At 43.2% G+C, this 13,799-nt stretch overlaps 1 protein-coding gene across 1 annotated transcript in view; it reads right to left on the bottom strand.

Moving 5' to 3' along the window:
• Positions 1-1,361: 1,361 nt before the first annotated feature.
• Positions 1,362-13,799, bottom strand: part of L3MBTL4 (L3MBTL histone methyl-lysine binding protein 4) — a 437,216-nt gene continuing 424,778 nt past the window's right edge. Inside the window, exons 18-19 of the mRNA XM_029064475.2 lie at positions 4,378-4,440; positions 1,362-2,268 (exon numbers count right to left, since the gene is read on the bottom strand). Coding sequence (XP_028920308.1) covers positions 2,101-2,268; positions 4,378-4,440 — 231 coding nt within the window. The 3' untranslated portion in view covers positions 1,362-2,100. The remainder of the gene's footprint in view (positions 2,269-4,377; positions 4,441-13,799) is intronic.

The raw sequence follows: 13,799 nt of genomic DNA, 5'->3' as shown, positions 1-13,799 counted from the left end.
CTCTGACTCCAAAGCCCCTGCTCTTTCCACTGAGCCACGCTGCTTCTCATACAGGATTCTGGTTAGTTTAAATTTTCAGCTTCAATTCAATCTCCCTCATTAACAGAGACAAATTTATTTTCCAATTCCAACAAATTCAGACGTGAATGTTTCCTTTGCCTCCAAATGTTTGTCATCCCACTCTTCCCATTTCAACTTAGAAAAACAAAGCTTCGGACATCACGGAATCTTTTATGTGGGATGCCATGTTCAGAAACACACTGGGAGACCTGTGTATTCAACTTGTTTATTATCAGTTAAAATATATTAAAATATGAACGTAGAGAAAGTGAGAGCTTCCAATGTCCAAGGAAAAATTCTGTAAAGCCACAGAAGTGAAAATTTACATCAATCAGTAATATATTAAAATTTAACTTGAAACAAGAAACTTTAAGAAACCTAATGTATGTAGTAAATCTCACAGAAGAAATAGCTTCCCTCAGTGACATGGTCTTTGTCGACCCATTCGAGTCCCCAGAATAAATTTCAACCTTTGAAAACCTAGAGGGTTTGGAAACAGTGGAACAGTGTGCTCAGAGTTTTGCTCGGATGGCATAGATAGTGTTAGATTGTCTGTGATCTATTTGTTTTCCTGCCTGTCCATTAAAAGACAACTGCAGGTAAAAACAAGCTAAGAGAATCAGCACCTACTTAATTCAAACTTTGGGTATGGACAAGAAGGAAACTGTCCTACAAACACACACCAACACTTGGTTAACAAACAACATTATTTCAAACCCCTTCCCCCTACTACATTCTTTCCCTTTATCGAGACCTTCCCATGTCTCCCAGGCCCCCACCCGCACCCCAAACTCCTTTGTTAAACAGCAGCTCAAAGATGATTGTCCTTAAGGATCTGGACCCTTTTTTTTTTTTATTGCATTTGCTTAAGTGCTTACTATGTGCCAGGCACTCTTCTAAGCACTGAGGTAGATTCAAGCTAATTAGGTTAGACACAGGTCATGTCCCTCATGGGGCTCACAGCCTTAATCCCCATTTTACAGATGAGGTGACTGAGGCCCAGAGAAGTGAAGTGGTTTGCCCAAGGTCACAGAGCATACAAGTGGTGGTGCAGGGATTAGAATCCAGGTCCTTCTGATTCTCAGGCCTGTGGTCTATCCACTGTCCACTTTTATAGTTGCAGCATGACCTAGTGGCAAGAGCACGGTTTGGGAGTCAGAGATCATGGGTTCTAATCCCAGTTCCACCACTTGTCTGCTGTGAGACCTTAGGCAAGTCACTTAACTTCTCTGTGTCTCAGTTACCTCAAATGTAAAAGGGGACTGACTGTGAGCAACCTGATTGCCTTGTATCTACCCTAATACTTAGAACAGTGCTTGGCACTTAGTAAGCACTTAACAAATACCATAATTATTATTATTATTATTGTTAAAAGACCCAGGCCTGAGTTTTTTTATTGAATATGGCACTTTCTGGGCCCAGAGAAGCTGTCTGAGAGAAACAGTGGACTGGACACATGAACAAACACAGCATGATGAAAAAATAATGAAAAGATGTGCTTTACTTACAAAAACCTCCCAGCACATTCACACGTTCCTGAGTAAGTATACAAAAATTTCACATGAAGTCTTTTTAAAGCCCTAGGCCTTTTTCACTTCTCTTATATGCCTTTTGCAGACATGTTATGGTACAGGTAATAACTTTGAACCCAGCTCAGATGTTGTTGTTCTGGTGACAATATTAACCTATTTACGAATACCAGTTTTCTAATATTTCACCACTTATGGGTTTTATGCTTATAAGATGGCAAATGGAAGATACAGAATAAAAATGTACACATAGACCTCGTTCGTATGTCTGCTTGATTTGATGTAACCAGGCTGAAAAGACTCCACTAAAGACAGTTTTTTTTACAAGTAAATGTGCCCAAATCTCTTGCTGTTGTTTTTGGCACTTAATCATCAAAATATTCCAAATGTACAAAACATAGACCCTTTTACATTGTCGGATTAAATCGGGAGGGATAAAATGTGAAACGCTAAAATCAAGTTCACTTATCCCAAATGTTATTGCTTCAGTGATAAGAAGAGAACATTGCACTTATCCCCTGATGACCTTGCTAGATGCAGAATCCACTTCTACAACGTCTTGGGCGTTTCTGAACATGAGGATGGAGTTATAGATCTTTAATGCTGGACCAAGTTTGATGTTCATCACCTTAACGATATCTGTCTGGGTCAGAAGAAGGAATGCTCTGCCATCAATCTGCTGCAGATAAAAAAATTAAAATAAATGGGTTGTAATCACTCTCCATAACAAACTCTATGCTATAGTGACCTGAAATGCTCAGAACTGCTCTTTAATATGTTAAAAGGCAGAGTAGGCCAAATGTTTGAAATATGATGAAGAACAGAGTTGACTCTTAGGCCCTGAATTCTCTCCCCTTAGTATCTGAAAGTCCACCATTTTACCCACTTTCAAAATCCTCCTAAAATCACACCTCCACTAAGAAGCCTTCCCAGACTAAGTCCCCATTTCCCCTATCTGCCCTCCCCTCTGTGTTGCCTACTCCCTTGGCTGTGTCCCCCTTAAGTACTTAGAAAACTCACCTCAGCTCCACAGCACTCATGCGAATTTCCCTATAGGTATTGTACTTTAATGTGAGCCCGACGTGGGCTCACATTACAATATAGGAATTGCATTTTAACTGTGAGCCCCATGTTGGACAACCTGATGATGGGACAACCTGATGACCCTGTATCTACCCCAGCGCTTAGAACAGTGCTCTGCACATAGTAAGCACTTAACAAATACCAACATTATTATTAATGTCTCTCTTTCTACACTCTGCAAGCTCCTTGTGGGCAAGGACCACATCTTACTTGTTTTATGCTGTCGAGTCGCTTCCGACCCATAACAACTCCATGGACACATGCCTCCCAGAACACCCCACCTCCAACTGCAATCATTCTTGTAGTGTATCCATAGAGTTTTCTGGGTAAAAATCTGGAAGTGGTTTACCATTGCCTTCTTCGGCGCACTAAATAGAGTCTCTGCCCTCAACTCTCTTCCATGCCTCTGCTACCCAGCACAGGTGAATTTTGACTTGTAGCAGATTGCCTTCCACTCACCAGCCACTGCCCAAGCTAGGAATCTTCCTCCAGTAGCTGGGACTGATAGAGGACTGGAAACTCTCCAGGTATGATCCTGGGAGGGGCACATTTTACTGACTCAATTATACTCTACTATCCCAATAACTTAATACAGCACTTGGCACAAAGTAAGTGCTTAATAAATATTACTGATTAATTTGCTTCTCATAATTTATTTGTAGGTGATCTTTGAGATTGGGGTAGGGCTCTAGTTGACAAAACCCCAAGTGCCTATGGGGAAGCCCAGCTTAAGTTGCCTGTCACCAATGTATTTAACCAATCACTTTGGGATTTTTTTTTTACAGTATTCATTATGAATTTACTATGTGCCAGGCACATAGATACAAGGGGCAGATACAAGATAAACAGGTTGGACACAGTCCATATCCCACATGGGGCTCGCAGTGTTAATCCCCATTTTGCAGATGAGGTGACTGAAGCACAGAGAAATGAAGTGACTTGCCCAAGGTCACATGGCAGACAAGGTAACTGAAGCACAGATAAATGAATCAGAACAGTGCTTGGCACATAGTAAGTGCTTAACAAATACCAACATTATTATTAATTATAATTAATGTTAATATTTGTCAAGCGCTTACCATGTGCCAAGCACTGTTCTAAACGCTGGGGTAGATACAGGGTAATCAGGTTGTCCCACATGAGGCTCACAGTCTTCATCCCCATTTTACAGATGAGGTAACTGAGGCACAGAGAAGTGAAGTGACTTGCCCATAGTCACACAGCTAACAAGTGGCAGAGCCGGAATTCGAACCCATGACCTCTGGCTCCCAAGCCCATGCTCTTTCCACTGAGCCACGCCGCTTCTTGTTAGGTCTGGGCAGCAGGTGACCAGGGTGGGTTGAGCCAGGAGTACTAAGGACAATGGGAAGGAAAATTCCCTTTCATCATGGTTGCTGTTTCTGTTTTGGTTGATTTTTTGACTAGTCCTGGTCTGTCCCAACTTGAGTTCTGAATTACCCACTAGTTGTTCTTATTTCTGGTCCCTCATGGATTATTCTTTTAGAAAGAGGGTTCATTCATTCATTCAATCATATTTATTGAGTGTTTACCGGGTGCAGAGCTCTGTACTAAGCACTTGGGAGAGTACTATACAACAATAAACTGACACATTCCCTACCCACAACAAACTTACAGACTAGAGGGGGCGGGTTCTGAGCTGTGCTATGCCTAGAACTGGAGATGACACTCTCTATTCCACACCTACCTCTTTTTGGAAGTCTTTTGCATGTTCTTCACAGCCTGGAAGGGTCTGGACAAAGGTTGCCACCTACAACACAAGAAAAAAACTAATTTAAACATACATTTAATAAAATAATAATATTAACAATAGTTATGATAATGATAGTGGGACTATGTTCAGCACTTACAAACATTGTGCCAAACCCTATTTTAAGCACTGGGGTAGATACAAGAAAAATTAGGTTGGACACACTCCTTTTCCATAATGGGGCTCACAATCTAAGTCAGAGGGAGAACAGGTATTAAATCTCCCTGTTACAGATGAAAAAACTGAGGCACAGAGAAGTTAAGTGACTTGTGCAAGAACACACAGCTGGTCTCTGAATCCAAGTCCCATGCCCTTTCCACTTCTACTAAGGCCTGTTGCTTCCTTGAAGATCTTGTGTCACAGGCATCGGGATTAGAGACAGCTCGGTACAATCCGTCAGTTTAACAGAAAAAGGGAAGCTTTGTTTTGGCTAATTCTATAGTACTCTCACTCCCATGCACCTAATACAGTGATCTGCAAGAGAACATACTATTGACATACTGAGAAGCAGTGTGGTCTAGTGGAAAGAGCACGGGCATGGGAGTCAGAAAACCTGGGTTCTAATCCCAGCTCCACCACTTGCCTGCTGGAATAGGACTGGTTTGATCTGCTAATACTGTATCCACCACAGAGTTTAGTATAGTGGTTGGCACAAAGTAAGCATTTACAAAATACCCTTATTAATATAGGATGATGGATTGTGAGAACAAAGAGCATACTAATGAGGAACAAGCTGGCAGAAGCTCTGTCTTCCCAAACTGAAGCAGTGTGGCTTAGTGAAAAGAGTGTGGGCCTAGGAGTCAGAGGACCTGGTTTCTAATCCTAACTCTGCCACCTGTCTGCTGTGTGACCTTGGGTAAGTCATTTAATTTCTCTGTGCCTCAGTTTCCTCCTGTACAAAATGGGGATTCAGTACCTGTTCCCCGTTGACCTCTTCTGAGGTTCCACCCAGTCCCACACCTACAAACATCAAACTTCCTTTTCTAAGTGAAAGTTCTGAAATTCAGAGACTCATAAAGTCAATCAATCACATTTATTGAGTGCTCCCACTGTGTAGAGCACTGTACTAAGTACTTGGAAGAGTACAATCTAATTGTTGGCAGACGATTCCTGCCCACAATGAGTTCATGTCATCTCAGGAAGACATTGAGCACTACCAGAAGGACATAATTTATAGAGTTTTTGGTAAAACAAAAGATGTAAGGTAAGGATTCCCCTCAACCAAGTCTCCATTACTCCCAAAGGAATTGTTTTTTCAGAGAAATTTGTCTAAATCATACTTTTCTTACATCCTCTGATAGCAAACAGAGAGTGGATGTTACTTGAGTTCATCAGGGTAAATTTTCCTGGGTATAAAAAGTGTGTTTCTGGCAGGGAGGAGATCTGATCTCTGTTCCCGAGGGTTCGGCTAGAGGTCAGCTCAGGTTGGAGCTATAGTCTTAGACATGATGTCTCAGTCATTCAGTCGGTCAATCATAATTATTGAGCACTTACTATGTGCAGAGCATTGTACTAAGCACTTGGGAGAGTATGATATGACAACAAACGGTTACATTCCCTGTCCACAATGAGCTTATAGTCTAGAGGACTGACTACTAGTTGCTAGAGAAGCAGTGTGGCTCAGTGGAAAGAGCACGGGCTTTGGAGTCAGAGGTCATGGGTTTGAATCCCGGCTCGGCCACTTGTCAGCTGTGTGACTTTGGGCAGGTCACTTAACTTCTCGGTGCCTCAGTTACCTCATCTGTAAAATGGGGATGAAGACTGTGAGCCCCACATGGGACAACCTGATTCCCCTATGTCTACCCCAGCGCTTAGAACAGTGCTCGGCACATAGTAAGCGCTTAACAAATACCAACATTATTATTATTATTATTATTCTCAGGAAGTGCAAGTGCTTAGTACAGTTCATTCATTTATTCTGTGAGGCAGAAGGGATTGGGAAATGAGGAAAGGTGGGGCTTAGTGTAGGCAGGCCCTAGGTTAGCACTAGAGGATGCCCAAAGTCTGTGGGCTGGGTTGTAGGAGGAGAGAAGCGATGTGAGGTAGGAAGGGGTAAGGTGGGGAGTGCTTTAAAGCCACCTGTGAGGAGTTTTTGTTTGATGCAGAGGTGGATGGGCAACCACTGGAGTTTTTGAGGAGCAGGGTGACATGTTCTGAATGTTTTTATAGTAAATGATAATAATAATAATAATAATGATAACATTGGTACTTGTTAAGTGCTTACTATGTCCCAAGCACTGTTCTAAGATCTGGGGTAGATACAAGGTAATCAGTTTGGACACAGTCGCTGTCCCACATGAGGCTCACATTCTTAATCCCCATTTTACAGGTGAGGAAACTGAAGCCCAGAGAAGTTACATGACTTGCCCAAGGTCACACAGATGGAGTGTGGTGGAGCCGGAATTAGAAACCATGACCTTCTGACTACAAGGCCCGTGCTCTATCCACTAAGCCATGCTGCTTTTCCTCTAGGCCACACTGTTTCTCATTAAACAAAGTCTTGATCGTTCAAATTGTATCTTGCCTTTCTTTTACCCCCTAGAATGTAAATCGGCATCAAGTCCAGTAATCAGTCAGTTCAAGACTCCTGATCTGTAAGGAAGTCCACATAGTCGTCTTTCCTTGGCAATGATGTTTGGGACCCACTGAACTCCGATATCAGATGACCTGCTCCTTCTCCAGATTCCCCACGATGATCATGGTGTTTGAGAGTAGAATGTGTTTAGGCAGCAGAGCAAAGTAGAGACTACAATGGGGAGAGACAGGAGGGGAGGGAAGAGTGGGGAGATTAGCAAGAGACTGATGCAGTCATCTAGGCAGGATATGATGAGTGACTGTATTAATGTGGTAGCACTTTGGATGGAGGAAAGGAAGGATTTTAGCGATGTTGTGAAGGTGGGACCGACATAATTTAATGATGGATTGAATATGAGGGTTAAATGAGAGAGAGGAGTCAAGGATAATGCCAAGGTTCCCCCCCTTGTGAGACAGAAAGGATGGTGGTGCCATCTACAGAGATGGGAAAGTCATGGGGAGGACAGGGTTTGGGTGGGAAGATAGGGAGCTCTATTTTGGATACGTTAGGCTTGATACTTAAGCTGCCTTCGACACTTTCGACCAACCACACCCTTGCCCTGGAAACATTATCCAACCTCGGCTTTGCTGACACTGTCCTCTCTGATTCTCCTATCTCTCTGGCCTCTCATTCTCAGTCTCTTGCGCAGGCTCCTCTTCTGCCTCCCATCCCCTAGCTGTAGAGGTCTCTCAAGGTTCAGTTCTGGGTCCCCTTCTTTTCTACACCCACTCCCTTGGAAAACTCATTAGCTTACATGGCTTCAACTATCACAACTAAGCTGATGACACCCAAATCTTCATCTCTACCCCGATCTCTCTCCCTCTCTGCAGTATCACATTTCCTCCTACCTTCAAGACAACTCTACTTGGATGTCTTCCCTTCACCTCGAACTTATTACGGCTAAAAGCGAACTTATCTTCCCACACAAACCCTGTCCTCCCGCTCACTTTCCCATCACTGTTGACAGCACCACCATCCTTCCTGTTTCACAAGGTTAATACCCGTAACCTTGGCATTATCCTTGACTTCTCTCTCTTGTTCAAACCACATACTCAAGCCATCACTAAATCCTGTCAGTTCTACCTTCACAACATTGCCAAAATCTGCCCCTTCCTCTCTGTCCAAATTGTTACCATATTAATGCAAACACTTATCTTATCCCATCCTGATTATTGTATCAGCCTCCTTGCTGACCTCCCTGCCTCCTGTCTCTCCCCACTCCAGTCCATAGTCCATTCTGCTGCCTAAATCATTTGCCTTCAAACATTCAGACCATGTTTCCCCACTCCTCAAGAAACTCCGGTGGTTGTCCATCCACCTCTGCATCAAACAAAAACTCAACATTGACTTTAAAGCACTTAATCACCTTGCCGCTTCCTACCTCGCCTCACTACTCTCCTACTACAACCCAGCCCACATGCTACGTTCCTCTAATGCTAAACTTCTCACTGTACCTCGATCTCATCTATCTTGCTGTTGACCTATTGCCCACAACCTACCTCTGGCCTGAAACACCCTCCCTTCCTCCTATCAGACAGATTGTTCTCCCCAACTTCAAAGCCTTAATGAAGGAACATCGCCAAGAATCTTTCTCTGATTAAGCCCTCCTCTCCTCTTCTACTCCCTTCCGGATGTCTTGCTCCCTTCATTCATTCTCCCTCCCATCCCCAGGGCACTTATGTATATATCTGTAATTTATTTATTTATTAATATTAATGTCTGATAATGACGATGGTATTTGTTAAATGCTTACTATGTGCCAGGCACTGAGGCAAGCGCTTGGGCGGATACAAGCTAATCGAGTTGGACACAGTCCCTGCTCCATGTGGGGCTCACAGTCTCAATCCCCATTTACAGATGAGGTAATTTAGGCACAGAGAAGTGAAGTGACTTGACCAAGGTCACACAGCAGACACCTGGAGGAGCCAGGATTAGAATCCATGACCTTTTGAGTGCCAGGCCTGGGCTCTATCCACTAGGCATGCTACTTCTACTAGGCCATGCTGTCTGTTTCCCCTCTACACTGTGTGCTTGATGTGGGCAGGGAATGTGTCTGTTTGTTGATATATTGTACTATCTCAAGCACTTGGTACAGTGCTTTGCACACAATAAGCACTCAATAAATATGACTAAATGAGGTGACCTGGGCAACTCTCTTAATGTTTCTGTGCCTGAGTTTCTTCATCTGTAAAATGGAGATTAAATCCCACTCCCTCCTATTTAGACTATGAACCCCATGTGGGACAGAGACTGCGTCCCCAACCTGATTACCTTGTATCCACCCCAGTACTTTAGGACACTGCCTGGCACATAGTAAGCCCTTGAAAAGTTCCCTAATCATTATTTATTCATTCAATAGTATTTATTAAGCACTTACTATGTGCAGAGCACTGTACTAAGTGCTTGGAATGTACAAATCGGTAACAGATAGAGACAGTCCCTGCCTTTTGATGGGCTTACAGTCTAATCGGGGGAGACGGACAGACAGGAACAATAGCAATAAATAGAATCAAGGGGATGAACATCTCATTAACACAATAGCAAATAAATAGAATCAGGGCGATGTACATCTCATTAACAAAACAAATAGGGTAATGAAAATATAAACAGTTGAGCGGATGAGTACAGTGCTGAGGGGATGGGAAGGCAGAGGGGGAGGAGCAGAGGGAAAGAGGGGAGAAGAGGGTTTAGCTACGGAGAGGTGAAGGGGGGTAGAGGGAGCAGAGGGAAAAGGGGAGCTCAGTCTGGGAAGGCCTCTTGGAGGAAGTGAGCTCTAAGTAGGGTTTTGAAGAGGGGAAGAGAATTAGTTTGGCGGAGGTGAGGAGGGAAGACATTCCAGGACCGCAGGAGGACGTGGCTCAACGGTCGACGGCGGGATAGGCGTGAAGGGGGGACGGTGAGGAGGTGGGCGGCAGAGAAGCGGATCGTGCGGGGTGAGCAGTGGAAAGAGATAAGGGAGGAGAGGTAGGAGGGGGCAAGGTGATGGACAGCCTTGAAGTCTAGAGTGAGAAGTTTTTGTTTTGTGCAGAGGTTGACAGGCAACCACTGGAGGTTTTTAAGAAGGGTTTCCATCAATAAATTATTTAATCATCTATTTCCCCCAAGAGATTGTAAGCGCCTTGACAGTGGGGATTATGTCTACTAATTTGAGAGTAGCCTTTCAAGGGCATAGTATAGTGCTCTGCAAACAGTGGGTACTCAACAAATGCAACTGACAAATTGACTGGCCCCAAACAGCAGCACCAGACGAGGAGATTGGTAGTCTTGGTCAGTCTCAGAGGGACTGTAGGGAGGTCATCATTTCTCCCACCACTTGTTAAAGCACTGGGGACCATGTCTGGGCTTCAGAGCAGGGAGGAGGCTGAGGGTGCACCACAGTGTTTGATACAGAGTAGGTGTGTAACAATTATCATTTAAAAAATCGCCTTTGAAACAACAGGTCCAATCAAGGAATCAAATTCTGAAGAAGTTGCCACTACAGCCAAGAGCATTGATGAATAGGGAGCCTGTCATCCTCAGAGCCAAACTTAGTGGCTGTTATAATGTCCATAAAACTAAGAGAAACAAACGCTCTCACAGTGATTTCCTACCAACAGTCTTTGAATACTGCCGTAATCACCATCTTCCTGAGGAAACTTGGCTCTAGAATGGCTGTTCCCATGACCACCCCAGATTCAAAGGGAGTCCCCTCTACGCTTTATCATTTAGCACCAGAGCTTGTTTAACCAAGAAAGATTCCATTCCATGCGTTCATTCATTCAATCAGATTTATTGAGCACTTACTATGTGCAGAGCACTGTACTAAGTGTTATGAGCAAGGCCTCCACAATGTCTGAAACAGAGGTCCAATCTAAGATTGGCTTAATGCCAAATAAGTATTTATGGAGTCACAACCTTCCACAATGCTGCTAAGCCTCTATATTTACTGGAGGGCTTTGTTGCACCATTCCTGACTTATAAAATATTTTTAAAAGGCTTCCCAGAATGCTTAGGGTGTCACCCCTGGCTGATCTACTTGCCGAGAACAAGAGTACAGGAAATGCAGGTCCATTTCCCCTTTGGCAAACAATATTTCAACAGCGTGGCCTAGTGAGAGAGCAGGGGCTTGGGAGTCAGGGGACCTGAGTTCTATCTGAGCTCTGCCAGTGACCTGCTGTGTGAACTTGAGCAAGTCAATCAGTCAGTCAGTCGGTCAATCATATTTATTGATCACTTACTGTATGCAGAGCACTGTACTAAGTGCTAAGGAGAGTACATTATAAAAACAGACACATTTCCTGCCCACAGTGAGCTTACATTCTAGAGCCTTGGTTGCTTCATCTGTAAAATGGAAATTCAATACCTATTCTCCCTCCCCCTTAGACTGTGAGCTTCATGTGGAACAGGGACTGGATCAAATCTGATTATCTATCAATCAATCAATCAATTTTATTTTTAATGATTACTATGTGCAGAAAAAAGCATTACATACTTGGGAGAGCACAATAAAAGAGAATTAATAACCCTAATATTTAGTACAGTGCTTGTCAATAGTAGTGATTGTGTGCAGGGCACTGTACTAAGCACTTGGAGGGGACAATCCAATTGAGTTAGGAGATATGATCCTTCCCCACAAGGAGCTTACAGTCTAGAAGGGAAGACAGACAATGAAATCAACACATATAACGAGAAGTGGCAGGATATAAGGATAATAAGCTCAGAGTAAGTGCTCAACAAATTCAACAATTAATCAGCTAATAATGGAGTGACCCTGGGAAGAGCTTTCTTCCAAGTATAGAGCCTGGGCCTGGAAGGCAGAAGAGTGTGGATTCTAATCCCGGCTCCACCACATGTCTGCTGTGTGACCTTGGGCAAGTCACTTCACTTCTCTTTGCCTCAGTTACCTCATCTGTGAAATGGGGACAAGAGTGTGAGCCTCCTGCGGGACAGGGACTTTGACCTCGCTAACCTGATTCTACCCAAGCACTTAGAACAGGGCTTGGCACATAGTAAATGCTTTACAAGTGTCATTATTATTGTTATTATTATTATTACTATTAATACAGCAGAAAGGAATTCTACTTTGTCAAAAATAATATAGACCCGTGGAGTTACATAGGTTCCTCTGGGCAGTAGTAAGCACACATGCATTCTTGTTCACAAAAAGAACATGGTCTATGTTCAAGGTACATTTTCAATGGGAACAGGCATTGCTACTCTTTCGCAATAATTCAGAGACCTGAATCCAGGGAATAACATCCCTGTATGGTGCTTAAGAAATTCCCTGCGGCTTAATGAATGTGTACCAATAGTACAGAAAATATGCTCTGTGGCCTGTTTTCTGCTGTTGCCAACTGCAAAAGCATCTGTTAACCTTAGTGGTCTCAACACCCAGCGTGTAACACCCATCGCCTCTGGGAATGCCACAATGAATATGAGCAGTGTAGACTTAGCCTGCCAAGTTGGCCAACTGTGTTCCATTTTATTGTCTTAAAACTCAACCTGCTCACAAACTGTGGAACTCTCGCTTCATTTGCCTATTATCAGATATCAGACAATTTGAGGGCTAAATCCCAGGGCCCTCTGGGGCACAAATTAAAAGAGGAGAATTAAATATTCTCTACTTCTTCCTTTTTTTTTTTTTAAGGGCCACACATTTTACTTTTTGTGTACTTTGGGGGACTCATGGGTAGGGTGTCTTTATGTCTGTCTGTCCACATCCATCATTTTCCTCCACTGTGTTATCCTATTGCGGTAATCATGCTTGCTTTCTTTTCTTTCTGGGGCAGACAGGCATACCAGTTCCTTTTAATGGGCAAGCTGCAAAATCCAGTCTGAAAGCTCCTTGGATTCTTTATACCTACTCGTCTACATTTCACTCTCCCAGTGCTCTGCACATAGTAAATGACTGAAAAATATGCTCTGCCCAAATTACTTTTGGTTTATGCAATTACTTTTGGTTTATACACTTACTTTTGGTTTATGCAATGTCTGGTAGCCAGGACACCAAACATGTTTTTATTTGTTGTTGTTTTCTTATATTTGTTAGGTGCTTACTGTGTGCCAGGCACTGTTTTAAGTGCTGGAGTAGATACGAGGTAATCAGGTTGGACACAGTCCATATCCCACATGGGACTCATAGTCTTAATCCCCATTACAAATGAGGTAACTGAGGCACAGAGGAAGTGAAGTGACTTGGTCCAGCTCACACAGCAGACAAGAAGTGGAGTCAGGATTAGAACCCAGGTCCTTTTGACTCCCAGGCCCAAACCCTATCCACTAGATAAAATTGCTCTAGTACTGCCATCTTTGTTGGAAGGGTATATTCAGGAAGGTGGAAGGGAATTTTTATTATGTGACTGTTTCAACATCCCAAATGCCAATCGTTGTCATGACCACTTGGTCATTCATTCAATCTATCATATTTATTGAGCACTAAGTGCACAGCATTGTATTAGTGCTAGGGGAAAGTACAGTACAACAATAAACAGTGTCATTCCCTGTGTTCCTGAATGATGTGATTGAGTGTGTCCAGGCAGCTAAAAATACGGGCAGTAGCTCGCTACTTCTGAAAAATTTTGTTTCTTGTAGGCTCAGTTTAGCCTCAGAGCTGACAAGTGTGCTGGCAAGGTTTTTGTTCAAGGGCATTTGTTTTGAAAACTTTTAAAAATATTTTATAAGTTGGGGATGGTGTAGCAGTGCTGTCCAGTAAATATACAAGCTTAGGAGCATCTTTGAAGGTTGTGACTCCATAAATGCTTATTTGGCATTAAGTCAATCACAAATCAGACCTCTCTGTCTCAGA

Source organism: Ornithorhynchus anatinus, chromosome 5 (genome assembly GCF_004115215.2).
Source record: "Ornithorhynchus anatinus isolate Pmale09 chromosome 5, mOrnAna1.pri.v4, whole genome shotgun sequence".
Taxonomy (NCBI): domain Eukaryota; kingdom Metazoa; phylum Chordata; class Mammalia; order Monotremata; family Ornithorhynchidae; genus Ornithorhynchus; species Ornithorhynchus anatinus.
This window is presented reverse-complemented; position numbering and strand designations above follow the sequence as displayed.